Below are 26,201 nucleotides of genomic sequence, written 5' to 3'. Positions count from 1 at the left end.
GAGACACCTGGACACCAATGAGCAAGATCAGCCTTCCGATTCAGTAACATTTAGGCACTGCTGCAGCCTGCAATCCCTAGACACAGAAGATACAGAAGAAACAGTGGCAAAGCATGGTCTGGAAAAATAACACTCCTTGGCAAGAAAGCCAAGTGTCAGGAAGAGCCAGAAGGCTATCACACAATCACAGAATGGTTTGGGTTGGAAGGGGCCTCCAAAGGTCATCTAGTCCAACCCCCTCATGTCATAAAAAGCTCATCTGCATACACATGGAAAGAAGTATAAAGAAACAACTGCAGATGGGGAAAGCCAAATAACATCCTGTCTCACTTCATTATTTCCAGGCTGTCAAAGACTTATCTCCATGAGGACAGAGAAGTACGGAACAATGGCAGGCAGGGGAACACAGATTATGGACTCCCAGGTTGATTCTGTGATTCTTAGTATCCACGAGAATAAGTCAGTGGGAGCCACTCTCTGGAGCTCCATTTGGAGGAAGGAAAGGAGCGTGGGTTTACTGCCTGGGGTTGTGTGACACAGGGGATGCTACTGAAGAACAATTCAGGATTACCCAAGACTGGCAAGTTTAGGAATGATTTCAAAAGAAAGAAAAGGGAGAGAATTAGCTGATTTGGGGAGGATGAAGGCAAGTATAGAAAAAGGAGGTGTAGGAGGATAAAAAGGGCTGTTTGCTCGTAAAGAGGTGATGTGTCAGTAGACAAGTCTGGTCACGCCTGGCACCAAATCAGAGGTATCAGAGGAAAGCAGAATCTGTGAGTGTGTGCCTGGCTTTAAGAAAGTCTACACTAGCAAAGAAGCAATGCTCTGTGGGCCTCAGGAGCTACTACATTCATGTTTCAGCAACTGAAGGGACCAGAACAGGTGCTGAGCAGACAGCACGTTATGTCCAGCTACGGGAGACATCCACATTGCACATAGATGTGCAGACACATATGTATGTATATACTTCTCTTATATACTTTTTCCAGATGCTTCTTTTCTCCCACTAACAGATCTTCATCCTTATCAGTTAGAAAGGGAAACAGGACAGGGGCAACTTGTGCTTTGTGTGAGTGCTGAGTGCACCTCTTCATGTTGATGTGTCTGGCTGGGATACACATTATATCCGTGTGTCTGTTTCTACACACTTAGTCTTGCTAGTGGAGCTGCAGCAGCCTCCCTTCTATCATGCTACCAGGTTTGTCTCTCTCCAGAACAGGACAGAACACAAGTGCTGACTAAGAGCAAAAAAAGCACACTAAAGATGAGCAAAGATTTGGGTCTATACCACAGGAGAAGTTTCAAAACCAGCTGCTAGGCCAAGGAACCTGTATATTCCTACACATATGTATGGTCTTTGCAGAGAGTGATTTGCCATTGGAACGGGCTGCCCAGGGAGGTGGTGGAGTCACCATCCCTGGAGGTGCTCAAGAAAGGACTAGATAAGGCACTTAGTGCCATGGTCTACTTGATTGGACAGGGCTGGGTGCTAGGTTGGACTGATCGTGGAGGTCTCTTCCAACCTGGTTGATTCTATGATCCTATACACTAATGTAAGACCCAGACCACTCCAGATCAGAAAACCCTAAGTGACAGAAATGAGAGCATAAAAGAAATTTTAAAACTCTTTAAAAAAAGAATAATCTACCAACCACAAAAGCCATATCTAACCCAGAACACTGCTGAAAAGACTACACCTTCAGTCTTGCTTCTCCTATTTTTAAAGCTTTGAAAGTATGAACTTGATATGTTTGGCAGAACCCTTACATGTATTTCTGCTTCAGATACAACTTTAAACAGACAAGTCACTCAAAAGGTACTGAGTAACATCAAGAACTGAACTAATGTTTCTGAAGTGGAGGAAGCTTATGTCTCCTAATACATGCTTGTAATGTGTACCTGAACTGAAGCATGTCTCCTGGAAGTCATCTAATCTCTCATAGAAGAACCTGAGAGAAAAATAGCTCTGCAGTGAGCCAAGAGTGATGTGTACCTTTTTTTTCTGAAGGTTTGATGCTGCTTTTCACTCCTCTCATTTCCAGTGAGTAAGCAGGCCTGTGAATGGCCCGCTTGCTTCGAGGCTCTGTGCTCCCGTTCACTCGATCCTTCAGTGAGGCAGAAGAAGTGTTGCTTTTTGTCTCATCATAGCTACTGTTCAGTCCCAGGACAGCAGCTTCCACCTCCTCAAACTGCTTAGACCTGGAAAACATTCATGTGAAACCTCATGCATATGGATGCACACATACACACACAGTCACAGTAACCTGACAGACAACATCCTTTTCATCTTCCAAAGTACTCTAAATAATTTCACTTCACAGTTCATTAAATCTCTTGAGTTTTGGGAACTGGGAAGTACTAGCAAGATAAAACATCCTAAATAGTATTTTTGAGCACATCTTAGAAAGCTACTTGAGAGGAACAGAAAAAAAATCCATCCTACCTGAAACCTTCAACTTAAGAAGCTGGCACAGGTTAGCCTCAATTTAATAATACACTTTAATCCTTAAACAATCAAGTGTGGAATACAGGAATCTTTCTCAAGCCCATCATTATAGAAGAGACCTTTACCATCCCACAAAGGCCAAGACCTCCTTTAGTGTCTATTCCCAGAGTCAGGGCTGACACTATACAGCAGAAGACTTAACTCTAAGTAAGAATTTTAACCAGCAAGGCTTTCAGCAGTGAAGACAAATCACACCACATTATGACTAATTTAGACTAGCAGGAGCGCTGATTTTTCTTCCTGCAGATAAAAGGCAGCTCTGTTTCACTGTTCCCAAATATTTCTCAGAGCCCTGAAATGCCTGGACATCTGCTGTGCATGACAACAAAAGGATGAGGTGCCAAAGAACCACAGAGCACCTTTTCTGGGTAAAAGCCATTAATTCAAGAGTGAGGAACAAAAAGCAGAAACGCTTTGCAATAGCTCCCACTGCTGCCACAACTCACAAACTGAGATGAGTAGACCATTTCAGTGAGGACTGTGACAGCCATCCCAGCAGTGCTCTCCCACAGCTTGAGCTGGGGAGCTCACGTTTTAACATTCCAATCCAAAAATTAGTAAGACATTGATGGTACCAGGTCAGATCAGTATATACTGTGTTTAAGGAGGTACTGCAGAAGGATGTGCAGAGAAATCCAATTAAAACCTTTCAGTCACAATCACACTCAAAATACCAATCTGCTCTTGAAAACAAATTATTTACTTTTCCACTATTAATACTTTTTAAAAACAATGAAATCCAACACCCCCTGAAGTGTCAGAAAAGCACTTTGCCTATAAGCAAAGTCAAAATGAGACTCTCATCACACAAAACAAAATTGCTGCAGCTCTTAAAATTCAGAATATTAAAACCAGGTATGGCTTTCCAACAGGAATCTCTTAGCTTCTTTTTTTTGCTCAAAAGCTAGACAAGAAATATTCACATACTTTTTGTTTCCCAGAGACCTCTTGACCATCTGTTTTCTGTGATGTCCAGGCCTTGTGTCCTAACAAAGCAGAAACAATCATGTTAGCAGTGCAATTCCTCTTCTTTTTGCATGTTTTTCAGTTAAACACCACTTCCTATCACCCTCTGGAAAGGAAATCATCATGCTGTGCAACAAGGAATCTGAACGGCTTAGGTTGGAAAGGACCTTAGAGATCATCTAATCCAACCTCCCTGCCAATTGCAGGGAAGACTCTCAACTACACTTGGCTGCTCAAGACCTCATACAACCTGGCCTTGAACACATCCAGGGAGAGCACCCATTCCATAGAATAGAATCAGAATCAGTCAGGGTTGGAATGGACCACAAGGATCTTCTAGTTCCAACCCCCTTGCCATGGGCAGGGACACCCCACCCTAGATCAGGCTGGACAGAGCCCCATCCAGCCTGGCCTTCAACACCTCCAGGGACCGGGCCTCAACCACCTCTCTGGACAATCCATTCCAGAGTCTCACCACCCTCATACTGAAGCAAGGACATGTTTAACCTCTTGAACTGCAGCTCAATTAGCACTGAAACAGAACTGGGATGAGCTCCTCTACACTCCCCACATGGAAGGCAACCATTCCCCTGGCACTGTGGCATGAAGAAATGTTTTGTCTCCAGTTCATTCAGTGGTATCTGCTTCTGCCTTATCACATGATGACAAATATTTCAGATCCCAACTAATTTTCTTCATAGTATTTATTTCTTTGTCTTAATAATTCTTGCATTTACCATGCCAAGTTCTCTCTAATGTCTTTTACACCCTCTTTACAAGAGAATAAAAAAATCTCAATTACTATGTCATGCTCCACTAGCTGCCCAGATTCTCACTTTATCCACATCACAGAATTCTTATTATTTAGCAACAAATTTTTGTCACTTATTGCCTCTTATACTGCTGTAATATTTGACATTTGTAAGTCAGGGTGAAAAATCTCATGTGCTGTACATTATTCCTAGCATGTGGATAATCATTTGTCACCTTCTTTCAAATCACAGCATCATCAAATCCCAGCATGAGGATGGAAGAAACCCCTGGGGATCATCCAGTACAATCTCCCACACCAGCTAACACATGGTCACCCGCACCAGGTTGCCCATGATTCCATCTAGGCAGGTTTGGAATCCCTCTAGAGAAAGAGACTCCACACCCTGTCTGGGGCAGCCTGGTCCAGTGCTTCAACATTCTCACAACTGGGTCAAAGTTTGTGCCTGTGACCCCTTGTCCTGTTTCTGGGCGCCACTGGAAAGATACTAGCAATGAATCAATGTTGTCCTTCATTAGGATACCTAAGACAAAACTTTGTTATACAGACTAGAAAATCATTGCCCATTAGAAGTGTATGAAACACCCAAACTGCAACTCAGGAATGGAGACAGCATTTTGTCACATACCAGAACTGGCTAAGAAACTGGGGTGAAAAAGAACAAAGAAAAAAGAATCCCAACCTATAAATACCTATCTCTTTCATACAAAAATGCAACACACATTGTCAACTAGATCATGCCATCAAGTGTTGCAGTTATTAGAACAAAAATGCTACACATTATCCAAGGCAAACAGCAAACAGAGATATGGAAAAATCTGAAGAATTCACACAAATGTGATGACCTGTCAGCAGCAGGTGATGAGAAACTGTATCAAAACTAGGGAATAGGCAGCTTCAAGGCAAAAAGAATTCACCACTAAAAAAGAATTCACCAAAAAACCCTTAACTTCAACCTGCCTTTTATGCTCTTGCCATATAATTTATGTGTAGGAGCAAGCAGCAGTTCACAGTATCACAGTATCATCAGGGTTGGAAAAGACCTCACAGATCACCAAGTCAGTGAGAGGCACTCTGTCTACCAGGAAAGACTAGGTAGCAGACACTGATATCAACACCAGACTCTACTTGGACCTCCAGCCCACTCTTCTTGTGTGGAAAGGACAGGAAAGCAGAAGTGAAACTCACAGCTGCTTGACTGATGACTTCACAACCTTATCTTGTTTCTGTTTTGTGGGCAGCTAGGGTCTGGCATCCGGAAGATAATGGGATGTACGGAAAGCCAAGGGCCCCTCTCCTTACTGCCATAACCAATAATATTTAGTAGTGATGTAAGCAGATGGAAATGATGTTTATCTTCACACTATATAACCCAGCACTGTACATGAACAAACACCATTTCTTCTCCACCGCATCGGTGTGTGAGCCACGGTCACGAGTGGCCAAGAACTGGTCACCGTCACGTTCCTGAACCAGGTTGCTGCTTGCCCCCGCAAGGGCAACACTGTTTGGATAACTCCTATCAGATTCACACACATCCAGCAGCGTAAACAAACCAGTGTTTGGGAATGCCCTACATCAGAAACCTGGAGAAAACCTCACAGAGGAGCAAGCAGCTAAAAACAGGCCTGTGAAGTTTTAACAATAAAAACAAAGAGGCAGGCAATTATTCTGCTGCAATTAGCTGGCCTAATCTAGCATCACAAGAACTTGGATGACTGCCAAATGCTGCATATGTTTTAAGACTATTGGGGGTTTGTTTTTTTTTTGGAACTAAAGTTTTGCATTCTATGAAATGAAGATTAGAACTTTTTTTTTTTTTTATGGTGCAGATGGGACCTGCAATTAAATAAAATAGGAAAGTAATGATCTGTCCAGCCTTCATTCCTGAGCTGACAACAGCAATTATGAATTAAACACCTCAAGAAAAAGGTGCTTATGTTTTGAAGGGTTTTTTTTTTCTGTCCACACGGTGTATTTTCCACTAAGAAAACAGAGACCTACTGTAAACAGGAATATCCAAGGGCTAGGCATAAGGAAAACAAAAAAGCCAACTTCCTTGCAAAGGTTAGGGAAAAAAAGAAACTGGCCTAGAGCCTGAAAATAGGGAGAAACTGCATTTGTGAGGGGGCCATTTCTGCCTCCCTATGGACTGCAGGATATCCGCTCCTTGTGGCCCGGGGACACGGCTGCTGCTGGAAACAGGATGCTCCACAGCAACATGCCTAGGAAGATGGTGTTCAAACTCTCACCGAGATCAGGAGACTGATGAAGTAACTACCAGTGAGTGAGTCCTACAGCTACAGGGGAGGGATGCCAGTGGAAGCACCAAGTGTCCTATACTGCCACGACAGTCCCTGTCCCCTAGAGGAAACACCCAAGGCTGGCGGCTCGGCACCCTTTGAAGAACTCCTTGTTCCAGTCTCACGTTCCCATTTCTTACCTGTATACTTTAAAAATAATAGAACGGTTTGGCAGGAAGGAACACTAAAGATCAGGTAGTTACAACTTCTTTCTATCCAACCTGGCCTCGAACACTTTCAGGGAAGAGGCACCCAGAACCTATCCGGAAAACCTACTCCGGGGCCTCACCACCGCTACCTCATGGACTTCGGGCTCCAGCACGCTGGGCGCCGGGGCCAGCAGCGCGCTGCTGGAGCTCCCTCCCGGCCCTCAGCCGCGGAGATGCCGGGCCCGCTCTCCCGCGGGCCCCGCCGCCGCTCCCCGCCAGTCAAAGGAGCAGGCCTCCAAACCGGAAGCCGACGTTCCCGCCGCCCCGGCACGGGCTCCTCTCGCCGCCCGCCCGGGAAGAGGGCCCAGCCGACGCCGCGCGGGCCGCGGCCGCTCATCCAATCAGGCCGCGCTAGGCCGGGTGCCCTCTCATCTCTCTCCAGTCCCGAACCCAGCGAGGCCCCATGGCGAAGCACAGGTCCCACCGCGACCGCGCCGCCAGCGCTGGGCCGCTCCCGACACCCCGACGGCGGAGCCCATCTCGCGGTGGCTTCCGGCCCCGCGCGGCCCCCTCGCCCCGGGGCGGCAGCCGGTGGCGAGGGCCGCGGGCACTCACCGAGCTGTCGCCGCCCCGCATGGTGCGGCCACCGCCACGTCAGCGCGCGCCCCGCCCGCCCGCGCGCCCGCCCGCGCGCCCGCCCGCCCGCGTCCGCCCGCTTCCGGTGTCCCCCGAGCCCCCTCGGCAGGGAGGCAGGGATGCCTCCCGCTCGCCCCCCCGGCCCCGGCTGGGCTGCCCAGCGTGGGGAGCCCGCGGCGCGTACTCGGTCGGTGGCAGCAGAACAACGCAGGGACTCCTTCCGCATCATGGCCGGGCGCTCCGAGCCCGCCCCGCCGCCGGCCGCGCCGCGCCCCGGATGGACAAGAGGCTGCTGGGAAGATGGCGGCGGCGGCAGCAGCGGTAGCAACGGCATCGAGCGGAACGCCGCCGGCGGCTGCCCCGGTGTGCGTGCTGGTGCTGGGCATGGCGGGCTCCGGGAAGACCACCTTCGTGCAGGTGAGGCGCGGTGGAGGGGGGCGAGGCGGGGTTGCTGTGTGTAGTTGCCGGTCTGCGGGCTCTATCCCGTATTCGGCGGGGCCTGACGCCTCTTCGTGTCCCCGTAGCGCCTCACGGCACACCTGCACGGGCAGCGCTGTCCTCCGTACGTGATCAACTTGGATCCCGCTGTGCACGACCTGCCCTTTCCCGCCAACATCGGTGAGTCCTGGCCGAGCCCCGGGAAGGGCGGTGTGGGGAAGGGAGGAGGAGGAGGAGGAGGTCCCGGGCCGGGGAGAGCCGCGGCAGGGAGGAAGCCTGCTGTGCCATAAATCAACCCGTTCAGGTGTGCGGCTTTGCAGTGTTCCGGGAAGCGGGGCAAGGGTGGGAGTGTAAGCGAAGTGTTTGGCTGGGTTGCTTATCGGCTGTTTAAGGTTCCTCACAGAGAGAGTGATTGGCATTGGAAAGGGCTGCCCAGGGAGGTGGTGGAGGCACCGTCCCTGGAGGTGTTCAAGACTGCATGAGGAACTCAGTGCCATGGTCTAGTTGACTGGCTAGGGCTGGGGGATAGGTTGGACTGGATGATCTTGAAGGTCTCTTCCAACCTGGTTGATTCTGTGATGATGATGGTGATGATTCTCTAGGTCCCAACATAAGACAGACTTAAAGGCTTTGGAGAGGCCTTATAGCAGCTTTCCCCTGCCTGAAAGGGACCTACTGGAAAGCCAGGAAGGGACTTTTTTGCCAGGGCTTTTAGCGATAGGGTGAGAGGGAATGGATTTAAGCTTGGGGAGGGAGGATTCAGACTACGTGTAGACTATATTGGGAAGAAATGCTTTAAAGTGAGCGTGGTGAAACACTGGAACAAGTTGCCCAGGGAGGTCGTGGATGCTCCCTCTCTGGAGGTGTTCGAGGCCAGGCTGGATGAGGCCTTGAACAGCCTGTTGTAGTGGAAGGTGTCCCTGTCCATGGTAGGGAGGGTGGAACTAGATGATCTTCAATCCCAAGACGATTCTATGAATCTATTGAATGAATTCGAGTTTTAAAAGTTAACTCCTTTCTGCTACAAGTCTTTGACGTGAATTTTTAGGACCAAAGCTGTTCTTCTACCAGGTTTGTACACATTTTTCCATCATCTGGTAGGATTTGTGCTTGGATTCTTGTGGCTTTTTTTCCATCCTTGTCAGCAGTGAACGTATAAATAGATTTCATCTAGTTTCCTACGTGCAGAACCATTTGTGCCACCAAATGACTTCTTCAGAGCACTGTAAATGACATGAATTTTAGAGAAAAGACCTTAACAACAAAACAGATCTTGGGTTTAGCCATTCTAAAGGGCTTTCCAGTCATTAGGTTTGTGAAGGTCCTGGATCAGACTTTTTATGAAGTGGGTCAGCCTGCATCTGCAGAGGACAAAAAAGGCAGTGTGGATACTCACATGTCAGATGAGTAAGCAGAGTATCTGTTCCAGTGTTTCATCTCTAATAATACAGTTAGGTGTCTGTTCTTTGGTAACTGATCATCTGACAATAAAATTCTGATGAAGCAGTTATTGCTAACTACCTGGTGGTGTCTCAGGTGATTAAATTGTGTTTCATGTACATGACTGCATAGCTGATCTGTTGGATCTTGTTTATTCTACTTGAGAGATGTTTTCCTGCTGGTGCTAGATCTGTTAATGAGACAGAGGAAGACATTAAGAGCAGCTTTCACCTATCAGCAAATTGATGGAGAGGAATATTTTGTAGAATCAACCATGTTGGAAGAGATCTCCAAGATCATCCGTTCCAACCTATCACCCAGCCCTATCCAATCCACTAGACCATGGCACTAAGTGCCTCATCCAGTCTTTTCTTGAACACCTCCAGGGACGGTGACTCCACCACCTCCCTGGGCAGCCCATTCCAATGGTAAATCACTCTCTCTGTGACAAACTTCCTCCTACTATCCACTCCATACCTTCCCTGGCACAAGTTGAGACTGTCTCTTGTTCTGTTGCTGGTTGCCTGGGAGAAGAGACCTGGCTACAACTTCCCTTCAGGTAGTTATAATTGATATCCTAACGGTATTTATATGTCTTCCTCCTCTAGATATCAGGGACACTGTGAAGTACAAAGAAGTCATGAAACAGTATCCTTTTTTTTGTCTAGATAATGGTAACAGTCTGTAACTTGTACACACCACAATGCAGGGGGCAGGAGACATTGGGGATTGAAGTGATGCAGAATGTCGTGTGAAGGTCTAAGTTTTTCACTAGAGATGTCTGGTGAGGTTAGAAGTACATTCTGCAAGACTTGGTGCTCCCTAGGTTGTTTTATCCTATGCTGAAAGTGAGTCTGCCTAATAATATGTTTTTACAAATAATAGGTACTTTGTCTCAAGTACTTTTTCCTGTTACTCTGTGATGGTTTGGGTGTTACCTTCCCCCTCACTCTTACGAAATCACTCAGACTAGGCTCAGCTGAGCTGGAAATTAAGAATGAAGCCTTATATTTACAGCTTAGCACAATATACAGGCATATATACACAAATATATACAGTTATATACAAGTTAAAAAGAAATACAGAAACACAACAGCCCTCCCAGAAACCATAGGCCCCAGGAGTGGTTCCCAACCACCCTTCCACCTCTTTTCCATCCCTCTACCTTATCCCAGGCTTTGCCTTACGTTCAGGGTGAGTTTGGAAGATTGGTCAGGGGGTTAGAAAACAGAAGGATTAGTTACACAGACAGCAGGTTAGGGAAAAGAGTGCAGGCAGCCAGAGACACACAGCAACTGTGTTATCTATGTTTGTGTTCCTGATTTTATACATCTCAGCAAGCCTATGAGTGCAGTAGACATCACCACTGTTTCCTTTTCACAACCTATAATCTATAATTCTTCTCACCAAAATATTCCATCTTCAAACTAGCACATATTCTTTCAAAGAGGTTGTATCTTCCTCTGTGGAAGCCAGCAGCCTTTTTCCCCTGGTATAACATGTCTACTTTTATTTATTACAAACAAATACACAGTTGTAGTTGTTGGGTTGGACTTGGTAATGTGACTCATGTTTAATATTTCAGAAAGAATAAAGATGATAGAGAGTTGGATTCCGGATTAGGGTTCTTGTCTGATTTGGAGTTACCAGCAAAACACCCAAATACAAATTTCAGTTTGGTGTGTAGATGTGTGATTTTTCTTTACTGTGTTTGTTTGCCATTGCTGGAGTTACAGCATCTCCTGAAGTAGTGCTTAAGGAGCATGCCTGGCCTGCTGTTTGGATATCAGGAGCACAGGATCACAGGATGTTAGGGGTTGGAAGGCACCCAAGGAGATCATCGAGCCAGAGCAGGACCACACAATCTAGCACAGATCACACAGGAACGCCTCCAGACAGGCTTTGAAAGTCTCCAGACAAGGAAACTCCACAACCTCTCTGGGGAGCCTGTTCCAGTGCTCTGTGACCTTTACACTAAAGAAGCTCTCCCTTTTGTTGAGGTGGAACCTCCTGTGCTGCAGCTTACACCCATTGCTCCTTGTCCTATCCCAGGGAGCAAGTGAGCAGAGCCTGTCCTCCTCTTCCTGCCCAGCCCTCAGATGTTTATGAACATTTATTAAATCCTCTCTCAGTCTTCTCTTCTCCAGACTAAACAGCCCCAGGTCTCTCGTCATCAGCCATGACATCCAGCCTCCTCAGCATCCTTGTAGCTCTCTGCTGGACCCTCTCCAGCAGATCCCTGTCCCTCTTAAACTGGGGAGCCCAAAACTGAACACAGTATTCAAGATGAGTAGAGGGGGAAGAGAATGTCCCTTGATCTGCTGGACACATTCTTAATACACCCCAGGATATCTTTTGGAAGAAATTAAATAACAGACTAATAGGAAGGTTTGCATTAAAAAGGATTTTGAAATGTTTACCATTAAGCTCACACTTGAACTATCTTTTCAGCATTCATTCCCAGTGCCATTTAAATTAGGCTAAAATCTCTTTGTGCAGAAAATCTTTTCATTATCTTTTTTTTGAGCATAAATTGTTAAAATCAAGTGCATTCAGGGTATTCTTAAATTGTGTGCTTTAAATCATCGTGGAAGATATACACACAGGTATATCTTCTCTTTGTCCGGAGTGGTAATGCTGGAATAATGGCAGGAGGATGCCATGGCACAGCCTCTTTTCCTACTGTCAGTCACAAGAGACAGAACACTACTGCATCACTTACTAATTTTGTGTAAGGGGTGTTGTCTCTTGGTGCAAGGTGTTTGGTGTGCATTGTATGTGGCCAGCTGTTGCCAGCACTGAAGAAGCAGCCCTCTGTGCTCTGAATAATCATCTTTCCTAAATGAAGCGTCCAGATATGGGCTGGGCCCAAACGGTGGAATTGTGACCTCTCTCAATCTCTTTGCTACAAGATTTGATCAGGTACGAGGTGGTTCCTCTCTAATACTGTACTACAAACCCTTTGCTGGAAGACTAAGGTGGGATTGTGTGTTTGGAGTTGCAGGAGTCACAGTATCACAGTATCATCAATGTTAGAAGAGACCTCACAGATCATCAAGTCCAGCCCTTTACCACAGAGCTCAAGGCCAGACCATGGCACCAAGTGCCACGTCCAATCCTGCCTTGAACAGCCCCAGGGACGGCGACTCCACCACCTCCCCGGGCAGCCCATTCCAGTGTCCAATGACTCTCTCAGTGAAGAACTTTCTCCTCACCTCCAGCCTAAATTTCCCCTGGCGTAGCCTGAGGCTGTGTCCTCTCGTTCTGGTGCTGGCCACCTGAGAGAAGAGAGCAACCTCCCCCTGGCCACAACCACCCTTCAGGTAGTTGTAGACAGCAATAAGGTCACCCCTGGGCCTCCTCTTCTCCAGGCTAACCAATCCCAGCTCCCTCAGCCTCTCCTCGTAGGGCTGTGCTCAAGGCCTCTCACCAGCCCTTCTCTGGACACGCTCAAGCATCTCAATGTCTCTCTTAAACTGGGGGGCCTAGAACTGAACACAGTACTCAAGGTGACACCAAGCTGTGTGGCACAGTTGACTTGCTAGAGGGCAGGGATGCCATCCAGAGGGACCTGGACAGGCTGAAGAGGTGGGCCCAGGCCAACCTCACAAAATTCAACAAGGCCAAGTGTAAGGTCCTGCACTGGGGTTGATGCAGTCCCAAGCACAGATACAGGCTGGGTGGTGAATGGCTGAGAGCAGCCCTGAGGAGAAGGCCCTGGGGGTCTGGATTGATGAAATGCTCAACATGAGCCTGCAGTGTAAGTGCAGCCCAGACACTATGGTGTCACTTCTAGAAGCAGCTCTGCAAGGTAATGCAGTTTCTTGTATGAAATGATAATGAAAGCTTTCTGTTGTGAGTCTAAATGCAACATATGCTACTTCTAGAAGCAGCTCTGCAAGTTAATGCAGTTTCTTGTATGAAATGATAATGAAAGCTTTCTGTTGTGAGCTTAAATGCAACATCTGCTACTTTTTCAACCAGGTGATGAAGTTTATTGAAAAAAGACAAAATGCATCCAAGTGAGTACATTCTGCCCAGGTCTGTGTTTCAGGGATCAATGTGGGAAAACCATGTGTAATCCTTAAAAGGTTTTCTGCATATTTTCTAGTTGTTTTTTTTTTTGTCCTTGCTATAAATTTTGTGTGGACAAGGGCATAGAATTAGAACCGATAAACTAAGCTTTCGTCAGACGTGTCACAGAAATGTCAGCTGATTCCAGTTCTGCATTTCTTGCCTGCTTTTAGACTGTCATTTTTTTTCTCATGCTCTGTTCAAATAGGCAGTAATTATTTTTTCTTCTGAAGAGTTTGCAGTACTAAGTGTCTGTCAAATTGAAGCCTTCAACTTTAATAGAATCTGAAGAGAATACTTGCTTCTTAGTTACAAAATTCACACAGGAATTTTTCAGGCATGCCCATGAGTCTTGTTGCTGTATTGGAGAAGCTTTTCTCATCAGTGTCAGAATAATTGTGTGGTTTACCATTATGTGCTTGTTTTAATTAGCCAGAGCAAGACCTTGTGCTTAACTAATTTTGCCTTATTGTTTGTCGGTGGTGATTTCTTACCAGGTATGTTATTATTGACACACCAGGGCAAATTGAGGTATTCACCTGGTCAGCATCAGGAACCATCATAACAGAAGCCTTGGTAAGTGGCTGTGTGACTTCACAGTGAGGCTGTGTGACAAAAGTGCCTGTTGAAGACCATGTACTTCTAACTAAAGTATCTTCTACTTTGTGTTTCCAGGCTTCCTCTTTTCCTTCAGTTGTTGTTTATGTGATGGACACCTCTCGCAGTACTAACCCTATCACCTTTATGTCCAACATGCTGTATGCCTGCAGGTAAGAAAAGCTGAATCTGGAGTCATCTGCTTTGATTGCTCTGTCTCTTTGATACTTAGTTTGGAGGGGAATCATGGAATGGTTTGGGTTGGAAAGGACCCTCAAAGATCATCAGGCCTAACCTCCTCTGCCAGGGGAAGGGACATCTTCAACTAGACCAGTTTGCTTAAAGCCCTGTCCAACTTGACCTTGAACACTTCCAGTTGTGGGGCATCCAGAGCTTCTCTGGGCAACCTGCTCAAGTGCCTCAGCACTCTCATTGTGAAATATTTATTTCTTATGTCCAGTTCAAACCTACCTTCCTTTAGTTTAGAACTTGTTCCTTGTCCTGTCACTGCAGCCTTGGTGAAAAGTCTGTCTCTGTCTTTCTTATAAATCCTATTTATGTACTGAAATTCTCCCTGGAACCTTTTCTTCTCTGGGCTGAACAACCCCACCTCTCTCAACCTGTCCTTGAAGCAGAGGGTTCAAGCCCTTGGATCATTGTGGCTATCTTTGGACACAATCCAACAGGTCTATGTCACCTCAGTGCTGAGGATTCCAGTGCTGGCCACAGATGCAGGTGGCATTTCACCAGAGCAGAAATTAAGAATCCCTTCCTTCAACCTGCTGGCTATGCTACAAGGGATGCAGCCCAAGAGAGAGTTGGTTTCTGGGCTGCAGACACACATTCATATGTCTCCACACATGTGCATCCACATAATCTGCTGTTTTAGTTATTCTGTCTTGCTGGTTTTTCTATTGGATAAGCAAAAGGATTTAGCTGCCAATGGATATCTGGATACCACTGGCTCAAAACTCCCACTGAAAGCACTAAATAATCCATGAGACCTTAGTGTGGCTTAGAGGGCTAGTTACATCACACCCAACACATTAGCTGTTGCTTATAAATTCATCTATCCAAGGCAGCCTAGTTTAAGCTCCTTTTTTGTAAGCACATAATATTCTATTTAAAAAAAAATATTCTTGACACTTCCAGCGATTCTTCAAGATTTATTTGGAGCTCACCATAGCATAGAGCTCTTGATTTATTGTCTGCCTCCTCATACATGGACTTACCTGTTTTCTGTCATGTTAGACCAGGGATTGGATACCAGATGAACATATCTAAAGCTATGCTAATCCATGGTAAAGTTTGGTAAAAGGTTTTCATAAAACCTGCCAATGTCAAAATCTGTGTCACTGTGACAGGAGTATGTCAAACATATTTTGATGATCAACAGCACAATGTCCACCTGGAGACCAGTGACAAGTGGAGTCCCTTGGGTCAGTGCTGGGTCCAGTGCTGTTTAACATCTTTGTCACTGATATGGACAGAGGAATCAGTGCACCCTCAGCAAGTCTGAAGGTGACACCAAGCTGTGTGGCACAGTTAACTTGCTAGAGGGCAGGGATGCCATCCAGAGGGACATGGACAGGCTGAAGAGGTGGGCCCAGGCCAACCTCACAAAATTCATTAAGGCCAAGAGTAAGGTCCTGCACTGGGGTTGGTGCAATCCCAAGCACAGATACAGGCTGGGTGGTGAATGGCTGAGAGCAGCCCTGAGGAGAAGGCCCTGGGGGTCTGGATTGATGAAAAGCACAACATGAGCTGGCAGTGTGAATGCAGCCCAGACAGCAACTATGTGTTGGGCTGTATCAAGAGAAGTGTGGCCAGCAGGGCAAGGGAAGGGATTCTGCCCCTTTACTCTGCTGTCCTGAGACTCCACCTGGAGTACTGTGTGCAGTTCTGGAGCCCCCAACAAAAGAAGGACATGGAACTGTTAGAGCGAGTCCAGAGGAGGGCCACGAAGATGATCAGAGGGCTGCAGCAGCTCTGCTATGAGGACAGGCTACAAGAGTTGTGGATCTTCATCCTGGAGAGGAGAAGGCTTGTAGTGGCCTTCCAGTATCTGAAGGGGCCCTGCAGGAAGGCTGGGGAGGGACTATTTTCAGGGTCTTGTAATGACAGAATGAGGGGCAATGGGTTTAAATTGCCAAAGGGGATATTCAAACTAGATCTTAGGAAAGAGATCTTTCCAGTGAGGATGGTGAGACACTGGCACAGGTTGCCCAGGGAGGTTGAGGCTGCTCCCTCCATGGAGGTGTTCCAGGCCAGGTTGGATGAGGCCTTGAGCAACCTGTTCTAGTTGGAGGTGTCCCTGCCTATGACAGGGGATTGGAACTGGCTGAGCTTTGAGGTCCCTTCCAACCTCAACCATTCTATGATCCTATTTTTATTATGTGCTGCATTTTCTGACAGTGTTGAGCAAAAGCTTTTAGAATATATATGATGAAATTATATGTATGCTTATGATTCAGGGTAGTTTTAGTTTGTACTTGAGTTACTTGAATTGATTGCTTAGTTCACAAATAATTTGACTCAGTTTGAGTCAGTATAATTAGAATAAAACACCATGATCTGAGAATCATAGAAAATAGCAGTCAAAAATAACTGGGCATATTTTGTTCAGCTGTAGTAATCAAGGTCTGCATGGAAATTACTTCCAAATGATGTGGAGGAAAATAATTACCTTTTGAACTCAAGTATGTTCAGTTTCACACAAATCTTATCTGCCTAATGCTTAATTTGTCTAGTGAAATTTAGTCTGCTTTTTAATAGGGTTGTATTTGTTTGTTTTTTTTCTTCTCTTTTTTTGTTCCTCCCCAGTATCCTGTACAAGACAAAGCTGCCTTTCATTGTTGTCATGAACAAAGTAAGTTAAAGCTGTGGTTTTGGTGTCCTGCTGGAACATTATTCTGTTTGGATTGCTTTGCTGTAGTGTCTTTGTCTTACTGCAATAATAGACTCCGTAGAAAAGAGAGGCATGGATGGAACTGGAGGCTGAAACCATATCCAGAAGGGTTCCTTGGTCTGGTGTACAAATGCACAGGGATGGGCAGTCCACCCAAATGTTCATGTTATAGATCATAGATTCAGCCAGGTTGGAAGAGACCTCCAAGATCATCCAGTCCAATCTATCACCCAGCCCTATCCAATCAACTAGACCTGGCACAAAGTGCCTCATCCAGGCTTTTCTTGAACACCTCCAGGGAGATGATATTGACCATTTGAACATTTTTGCACCTTAACCCTTGGCTTTAAGGAAACTTAATTTTGTAATGTAAGGGCAAACTTAATTACTGAATTGCTTTTACAATCCCCTGCTTCTTCAGAACAACTAATAATGATAGAACCATCTCTTCTGCTTGTGTTCATTGTCCTGCACTGAGATAGTAACTTCACATCAAAGCCCAGCTGCTTCTTTTAAATGGATTTTACTTCAGGTAGATCTGTTTTACATGCATCTTAGTATGCAGCAGGTAGCAGTGGCTCACTCCCCACTGACACTCAAGCCAGTCAAGAAGGGATGAGGTCTTTAATAAGGACTGTTCTTGTCTGGCTTCAGTCACATGATCTAATGTTTACAGCTTAAACTCTTCTATACAATATGCAGGTTTTGCATCCTCCTTTCCAGTAAGCCACAGAAGTCTTTAGACTTCATTGTTTTCTTAAACAGGCCTTCTTAAAACTAGGAGCAGGTGGTTGTCTTCTCTTTCTGTATTCACATAGTGAACAGGGCTTGGAGGACTTCAGAACAGGGCTAAGTATTTCTTAAAAGGCCAGCATTTTGAAAGTACGTTTAAACCGGAAAGTTTTTGTTTGTCCACTTCACAGCCTAATTCTAAGAATCTATCATTATTACTTCTGAAAAATTTCTTTTCTCCTTCCAGACTGACATCATAGACCACAGTTTTGCAGTTGAGTGGATGCAGGACTTTGAGACATTTCAGGATGCCCTGAATCAAGAGACATCCTATGTCAGCAACTTGACTCGTTCCATGAGTTTAGTGCTGGATGAATTTTACAGTTCACTGAAGGTAAGAATCCTTCTAATTGTTTTTTCACTACCTCTCACAAAGGCCTAGAGAAGAAAATGTTCAAGGAGGATATTGATATGTATAAATAAACCATAGGAGGGTGTGGGGAAAACAGAGGCAGGATCTTTTCAGTGCTGCCCAGTGAAACGGCAAGATGTAATGGACATGAAGTGAAATACAGGATGTTGTTTATAAACAGAAGAGGAAGAAAGGATTACTGTAATTGATTGAACACTGGAACAGATGTTCCAGAGAAATCGTGGAGTCTCCATCCTCAGAGATAGTCAAAACATACACGGAGAAGATCTTGACCAGCCTGTTTTGTTAATCCTGCTTTTTGAGGAGGAGAGGTTGGACTGCATTATCTCCAGAGGTATCTTTCTGCCTCAGCCATTCTGATCTATAAAAAGGGCTTTGTGCTGCCCTTCTGAATGTAATGTAACTTCCATTGCTTGTCACACTGAGTGGCAGCCTGAGTCATTTTCTACTGAATTGCAGTTCATCATCAGAAGGTGGCTAGGGAAGGCTGGTAAGAAGTAATGTTCTGTGTTGCAGTGTTTCCCATCTTGGGTAATTGTCCTTGTTCTGAAAGTGTCGAGTATAGTTGGGCAGTTTTACTGCGTAGGAAGAAAGGAAAGAACCTAAAAATCCATAATAAACACTGCACATTTGCTGACAAGAAAAAGGTTGGGTTTTTTTCCATTTACCAGTTTTGAAAGGACAAATCCATTCAGGTTCTTAAGACACTATACACTGCAGGATGTTATTGTTCCCATAGTCTGTGCCAAAAGGGCACTTAAGGAACAGCAAGCAAATGGCTTTATGGATAGCTAAAAAAAAGTCAATGGAAATGAAGAAGTGATTCCATTCATACAGATAATGATAATTTAGCCTAAATAAAAGCCCTTTTTGGAACATTTCAGAATGGACTGTAGTGATGCCATTGTGATGGTATGGGTGTTACCTGCCACCCCCACACTTAAGAAAATCACCCAGACTAGAGTCAGACTGCTGGAAATTAAGGAATGAAGCTATATTTACAGCTTAGCACAATGTCCAAGCAGATACCTATACAGTTATATGCAAATTAAAAGTAACATAGAAACACAATACCCCTCCCAGAAACAGAGTCCCCAGGAGGGCTCCTGACCCAAGCCCCCTTCCCTCTCCCTCTTTCCCTCCCTTCAGAAAGAACCAGATCGACCCACATACATCTTGTGTGATAAATCTGGAGATCTGAGGTGAGATGTCAAAAAAAGATGACAAGGAGAATAGAGGAAAAAGGGGTTAGGTGGATTAGAGAGTTAAAGGCAGAATCAGCCAGAGAGCAGACCACCAGAAAGAAGGCACAGCCTGAAGTGAGAGCTGAGCAGTGTGTGTGTCAAGTGACCATCTTATCTATATTTTGACTAGTTGTGTTTCTCAGCAGAAGAATGGTGATACAGGTTACTGATGTTTTTCTTCTTTCTTCTCACAGCTAAAGATTTAATTTCTCTCAGTAAAATATTTCAGTGAGTCTCAAACCAGCAGTCACATACAGGACTAATGTACTTCCTGGCCTTTATCTGCTAATCAGCTGTTAATGTGTATCTGTTAGAGTGCTAGTCTGGGGAAATGGACATGTATAGAGGATTATAGAGTAGAAGGAAGCTTGTGCTTCAGAAGGGCAATGAAAGTGCAAATGTTTATGTATTGGTACAGTGTCTGGATTAATGCTTGCCTGTATGTTTGCTGTGCTATTGATACAATGCAAGGATGTGTTGGAAGGTCTGCTATTTGAATGTGTGCAATTAAGACCCTCTGTTTTATGGAAAAGAGGGAGAATTTTCATTAGCAGATGTAAGATTAGTCACCAAGCACTGGCTAGTAATAGTCTTAATTAAAGGTATATTTAGATAATTGCTCTAAAGCAGAGCCAATGGCCAGAAGTGTAATGACAGACGAGTTCAAATTAGAAGCAGATGTGCATTTTGAATGTATTGCCATAGCAACTGGTTACATTCTCCATCTCCTGCTGTTGTGGGGGTTGGACTGGGTACCTTTACAATGTGCTTCAGCTAGATGCAGAGTACTAGAGCTTCAGAAGCAAAAGGTTGGCTCCTTAATTCTTGGACTCTGATACTGTAGTAGTTATACTAACCACTTAATACTAGGTTGGGAATGAGAACTTAGTAACAGTAGCCAGGTAAACAGAAGCAGGACCAGATCTTTCTTTTGAATTGCCTCTTCTCATCATGTCCAATCATTGTTTTGTGGGGTATTGAGATTGGAGGTACAAGGATGGGCACAGAACCAGGGTTTTAACTAGAGTATCTTAGAGTATCATAGAATCAACCAGGTTGGAAGAGACCTCCAAGATCATCCAGTCCAACCTAGCACCCAGCCGTATCCAGTCAACTAGACCATGGCACTAAGTGCCTCATCCAGTCTTTTCTTGAACACCTCCAGGGACGGTGCCTCCACCACCTCCCTGGGCAGCCCATTACAATGCCAATCACTCTCTCTGTGAAGAACTTCCTCCTAACATCCAGCCTATACTTTCCCTGGCACAACTTGAGACTGTGTCCCCTTGTTCTATTGTTGGTTGCTTGGGGAGAAGAGGCCACCCCCCACCCGGCTACAGTGTCCCTTCAGGTAGTTGTAGACAGCAATGAGGTCACCCCTGAGCCTCCTCTTCTCTAGGCTAAACAACCCCAGCTCCCTCAGCCTCTCCTCGTAGGGTTTATGTTCCAGGCCTTTCACCAGCCTTGTTGCCTTTCTCTGGACACCTTCCAGCACCTCAACATCTCTCTTGAATTGAGGGGCCCAGAACTGGACACAGCACTCAAGGTGTGGCCTGACCAGTGTTGAGTACAGGGGAAGAATAACCTCCCTTGTCCTACTGGCCACACTGTTCCTGATGCAGACCAAGATGCCATTGGCTCTCCTGTTGCTCCTCCTTGGCTGTCCTGGTAAAATTTGTAAAACAGACAGGAAAATCCAGGTTCTTGGCTAAAGTAAGTGAGAGAGAGAAGGCAAGAGAGAAAAAAAGGACAGACAAACCAAACTAACAAAAAACCTCCCAAAACCTACCCAAATGAAAAAGCCCCCACAGGCAAAACTCAGATAGAGGAAACACTGACAGCAGGTGGAGAAAGTGTAACTGCATAGCCTTGTCTCACTGTGATGATTAAATTAGCATCATTACATTCCTCTGTTTTTTAACTTAGTGTTTGATTGTTGTTGGGTTTATTTTCTTAAGGTACCACTTGGTCTTTCCAGCTCTGATCATCCAAGAGCTACCTAAAAGCTTAGTTCTTTAGCTGTGGGCTGTGGTTTTCTCTTACAGGTGGTTGGTGTTTCTGCAGTGCTTGGCACAGGACTGGATGATTTTTTTGTTCAGCTTGCTAAAGCGGTAGATGAATATGAGAGGTAAGGTGATACCTTTTGTTCCTGACCCCTTGAATACTTGCTGAAGCTACCAGTTCATGTGCCCACTCCTTTGATTTGAAGGAATGCTCACTTCTCAAAGCCAAGGTCACTGTGCTTCTGGTTTCCTCCAGGCTTATTGAGATGGGTCTTTGATAGTTTGATGACTCTCCTGTGATGGGCCTGGGAGAAATCTGGACAGGGTATTATTTGTTAATTTCCACCCCTACCCCTTGCAATATCTCTCTGTGCTCTCTGGAGGTGCTGGGGAATTTTACTAAACCTAAAAATTACTCTGGGGTAGCTGCCTGGGTAACAAACCCCTAAAGATTTAATTTATGTGCATCCTCAGCCCAGAATGGTGAGGTTCCTGGGCTCTTTCCCAAGCAGCATGGGCAGCAGGTCAAGGGAGAAGATTCTGCACTTCTGTTCCATGTTGGGGAGACCCCACCTGCAGTGCTGGGTTCAGCTCTGGGGTCCTTAACACAGGAGGCACATAGAACTATTGGAGTGGGTCCAGAAGAAGCAACAGAAATGATCCAAGGACTGGGACCCCTCTGCTGTGAGGACAGGCTGAGAGAGTTGGGGTTGTTCAGCCAGAAGAGAAGACTCCAGGGAGACCTAATTGTGGCAGTTCAGTATTTAAAGGGGGCCTGTATGAAGGATGGAGACAAGACTTATTACCAAGGCCTATAGTAGCAGGAGAAGGGACAACATTTCTAAGTTGAAAGAGGGCAGGTTTAGACTGGATGTGAGAACGAAACCCTTTATGATGAGAGTGCTGAGCCACTGAAGCAGGTTGCCCAGAGATGGATCCTCCATCACTGTAAGTGTTGAAGCTAGTGTAATTCCTTATGCAACAAGACAGGTCCAGAAGCATTTGCTGTTTTAATGAACTCTGTTCACTTATTTTGCATCCAGTGATTGCAGAATCCAAATCTGGGTCAAACATAGCATCAGTCTTTCTGAAATCTCTCTCAAACATGAGAGCCTAGAGAATACATTTTAGGGGTAGAACAAGGCTGTAAGAACACCCTTAATACAAATCACCAATCAGTTCAGGCTGCATGCACCTTTCCTTTTTCTTCTCAGAGAATATCGTCCAGAATACGAGCGCCTGAGGAAAACATTGGTGAGTAGTTGTACACCTGTGCAGTGTGTCCTGGGGTCACAAGGCAGCTGTCAATAGTGGTGTTCCCCAAGGATCAGTGCTGGGCCCAGTCCAGTTCAATGTCTTTATTGATGATTTGGACCAGGGGATTGAGTCCATCATAGAACCATAGAATCCACCAGGTTGGAAGAGACCTCCAAGATCATCCAGTCCAACCTATCCCCCAGCCCTAGCCAATCAACTAAACCATGTGTATAGGGTTAACACTCCTGGGGGAGTAACCCTGAACCTGACCCTAGGGGTCTTGGCCCCTCCCCAGGGGTGGGCCACACTCCAGGTGATGGTTAGCCCACTCCCCCCCACTTCCTGTGGTATAAAAGAGACAGGAACTTTGCCTCAGTGGTAGAATTCTCACCTGCCATGCAGGAGACTCAGGTTTGAATCTCGACCAATGCACCTAAGAAGAGGGAGCGAAGTGAGAGAGAGAGAGAAAAAAGACCCAGAAGCAGGAAAGTGCCTGTCTCTTTTATACCACAGGAAGTGGGGGGGAGTGGGCTAACCATCACCTGGAGTGTGGCCCACCCCTGGGGAGGGGCCAAGACCCCTAGGGTCAGGTTCAGGGTTACTCCCCCAGGAGTGTTAACCCTATACACCATGGCACTAAGTGCCCTATCCAGTCTTTTCCTGAACACCTCCAGGGACGGCAACTCCACCTCCCTGGACAGCCCATTCCAATGGCAAATCACTCTCTCTGTGTCCTTTCCACTAAGGGGAGGGATTTCATGGAAATCAGCCCTGGCTCTGGATTGCTCTGTGCTCCTGGCAAATGACAAAAGCCTCTTGGAGGGCTGCAAGGATGACTCAGTCATAAACAGGGGTTTAGGAGGAAGTTGTTGGCAGCTGCCCAGGGAGGTGCTGGAGTCATCTCTCCTGGAGGTGTTCAAGAACGGCCTGGTTGAGGCACTTAGTGCCATGGTCTGGTTTATTGGCTAGGGCTGGGTGCTAGGTTGGACTGGATGATCTTGGAGGTCTCTTCCAACCTGCTCGATTCTATTCTATGAACTCGCCCTGTGATGGAAGGATCTAACCTGGCATTTAGTAGTTATACTCGGTGTGCAAAAACTCCTGTCCTGAAGGTCAGTGTCTGCCTTTCTTCCTTAAATTTGATGGAGCACATCTTCATAAAAACAAAGTTGTTTTGTGAAAGATGTTGTTCACTGTTTCAGTGCTAATATGTGTGGGCAAATTGTGAGATAATAGCTGGGGAAGATTCTTGTATCTTCCATTCAGGATACAGATGTTTTTAAAAATCACTTTCCAAAGTGATCTGTTGAGAATATCTGTACCTCTCTGCACCTGTGAGATGTATTCTTTTGACTTAGTTATTAGCAAAGACTGAACTGCAGTGCCAGAATCAGCGGCTCTGCTCAGAGATCTCTGAGTCCCATCTGTCCAAAGGGACACAACTTCACCAAGTTTGGCTTCCTGATGCTATTGAAGGTGTTCCTGAAGTCCATCATGTTGCTTTTCATATTTATACAAAAGCTGTCTGTAACCCTCGTTCTAATTTAGGACCTGCTCATTGACTTCTGCTTTCTGATTAGGGACAGACTGCCTGTATGAGATGAGGTTACTCTTCTGATCGTTTAGATGTATCAGAAGCCAAATATAATTTTGTGTCTGCAGGAGCAAGCTCAAAATAAACAGAAGAGAGAGCAGCTGGAACACTTGTGGAAGGACATGGGTGATGTGTGTGTGCAGGGCAACACCCTTGCAGGTACCTTACTAGGAAGATTAATTTTTTTGCAGAAGTTGTCTAAAGAGTCTGCCTTGGGAAGTGATGCAGTTGGTGTTCTGTCTCCACAGCAAGAGTGTGAAAGCACTTGCTACTAGGAACGAGGAGTGGGGCTCTCGTTCCTGTGGGTTGGGTCAGACTTAGCTCCTCTACCTCTCGGACGCAGGCATGAGAGGAAGAAACTCTGCTGCATAAACAGGAGATGTGCTAAAGTAATTAAATACTGCAGAAAAAGTGAAATAGTCAAAGTGGAGGGAGCTGGGGGGTGTTCAGCCTGGAGAAGAGGAGGCTCAGGGGTGACCTCATTGCTGTCTACAACTACCTGAAGGGAGGCTGTAACCAGGTAGGGGTTGGTCTCTTCTGCCAGGCAAGCAGCAATAGAACAAGGGGACACAGTCTCAAGTTGTGCTGGAGGAGGTCTAGGCTGGATGTTAGGGAGAAGTTCTTGCCAGAGAGAGTGACTGGCATTGGAATGGGCTGCCCAAGGGAGGTGGTGAAGTCGCTGTCCCTGGAGGTGTTCAAGAAAAGTCTGGCTGAGGCACTTAGTGCCATGGTCTAGTTCACTGGATAGGGCTGGGTGCTAGGTTGGACTGGATGGTCTTGGAGGTCTCTTCCAACCTGTTTGATCCTATGAGAAAGCTATGCTGTTGGTTAGCTGTTGCCATATATGAGGCTGGGCATGGTTCTGATGCAGTCTGTCTTGTTTCTTTGGAATCCAGAGGCAGTTTCTATCCCTTTAGAGGGGACATTAGTTGCTGTGCTGATGTGACAATGGACATTGTCAGGGCAGGAACTAATGTAGGTGTTAGCATGTACTGTTCTGTGTATAGCCATTTGTTCCCTCCAAGGGTCTGATGATGCTTCTGCAATGGGTCCCTCTGAGCTGATCCTAACACGAGGAACTCTTGATGAAGAAGAAGAAGAAGAGAGAGAGAGTGATACTGATGACATTGACCATGAAGGTGAGGGACTGAAGTATCTGATCTGGTTTAAAAGCTGCCTGTCTAATCAGGAAGTTTCCTCTGTGTTTCATTAACAGGATTCTAACTTGGAAAAAAAGCAAACATTCAGTCACCTAGAGGTGTCTTAATCTGTGGCAGAACTCCAGCTGCTATCACTGCAATCTTTGTGGGAGTTCAGTTGTAAATTTTCTATTCAAGTAGCTATTTAAATAGGTGTAAAACATGTTATGCTTGGAGCATGCAGCAACCTCTGAACCTGATTAATGCACAGTATGATTCATCATCTTTTTGGCCTTAACAGTTTCTGATCCTGGCTCTCTTCCTTCCTCCTGTGACTCCTGGTCTTGGAAGAGTTTTCTGAGTTCTTAGTGTATGACTTTTCTCTTGCATAGTTTGCAGCTGTCATCCTCATTCTATCCCTGTTCCACTGACTTGTAGTATCACTTACTATTTTAGCACTGTAATGCAGCTGAAGATCAAGCAGATTGTATGTGTTGCCCTGACTAGCTTTCTTCAGTAACAAAAGTAGAACAAGTGCTGAAACAGTGCTGCTTTATTTCCCCCCCCAGTTACTGAGGAGAGTCATGAAGAACCAGCCTTCAGAAACTTCATGCAAGAGACACGGATGAAATACCAGAGAAGCAAACCAAATGAATGACACCTTCAGAAAGAGAGACAGTTTGGAATCTCCAGTAACAGTGTTAAAAGTAAAGGAACTTCCCTGGAACCACGCATGAAGTCTTCTATCTGAACAGCTTCCTCTGATATGTCTTTCTTCCTGCAGTAATGGTTGGTCATAAGAGTTGGAAGGTCTCGTATCCAACTGACTCTGCATTTGGTCATCTGCCACTGTGAATTCCTAAAGCTGAAGAAACCTTCTGGTTTCCAAAGTGCAGTCTGTTCACTTTGTGCAGACAGGTATCTGTTACAGCCAGGATGTAAGTGAACTCTCCATCAGTCTAGTGTTTGATGGTTTGGGACTCATTAAATGTATTTTATGTACTGACAAA

General features: G+C 45.7%; 2 protein-coding genes across 2 annotated transcripts in view; one reads left to right on the top strand and one right to left on the bottom strand.

Annotated features, from left to right (window-relative positions):
* The window catches only part of ZNF512 (zinc finger protein 512), a 20,072-nt gene extending 12,406 nt beyond the window's left edge, over window positions 1-7,666 (bottom strand). Inside the window, 3 exon segments of the mRNA XM_064146456.1 lie at window positions 1,994-2,199; window positions 3,434-3,492; window positions 7,517-7,666. Coding sequence (XP_064002526.1) covers window positions 1,994-2,199; window positions 3,434-3,492; window positions 7,517-7,666 — 415 coding nt within the window.
* Window positions 7,633-26,201, top strand: GPN1 (GPN-loop GTPase 1). The gene is made up of 14 exons (XM_064146457.1): window positions 7,633-7,749; window positions 7,857-7,950; window positions 9,819-9,858; window positions 12,066-12,132; window positions 13,195-13,232; window positions 13,782-13,860; window positions 13,960-14,054; window positions 16,705-16,750; window positions 17,769-17,915; window positions 21,244-21,326; window positions 22,416-22,455; window positions 24,121-24,211; window positions 25,078-25,191; window positions 25,761-26,201. The coding sequence occupies exons 1-14, from the start codon at window positions 7,633-7,635 to the stop codon at window positions 25,847-25,849; spliced, it is 1,140 nt and encodes a 379-aa protein (XP_064002527.1). The 3' UTR covers window positions 25,850-26,201.

The sequence above is a fragment of the Pogoniulus pusillus genome, chromosome 7 (assembly GCF_015220805.1).
Source record: "Pogoniulus pusillus isolate bPogPus1 chromosome 7, bPogPus1.pri, whole genome shotgun sequence".
Taxonomy (NCBI): domain Eukaryota; kingdom Metazoa; phylum Chordata; class Aves; order Piciformes; family Lybiidae; genus Pogoniulus; species Pogoniulus pusillus.
The sequence above is the reverse complement of the archived record's forward strand: the minus strand, read 5'-3'. Positions and strand labels throughout refer to the sequence as shown.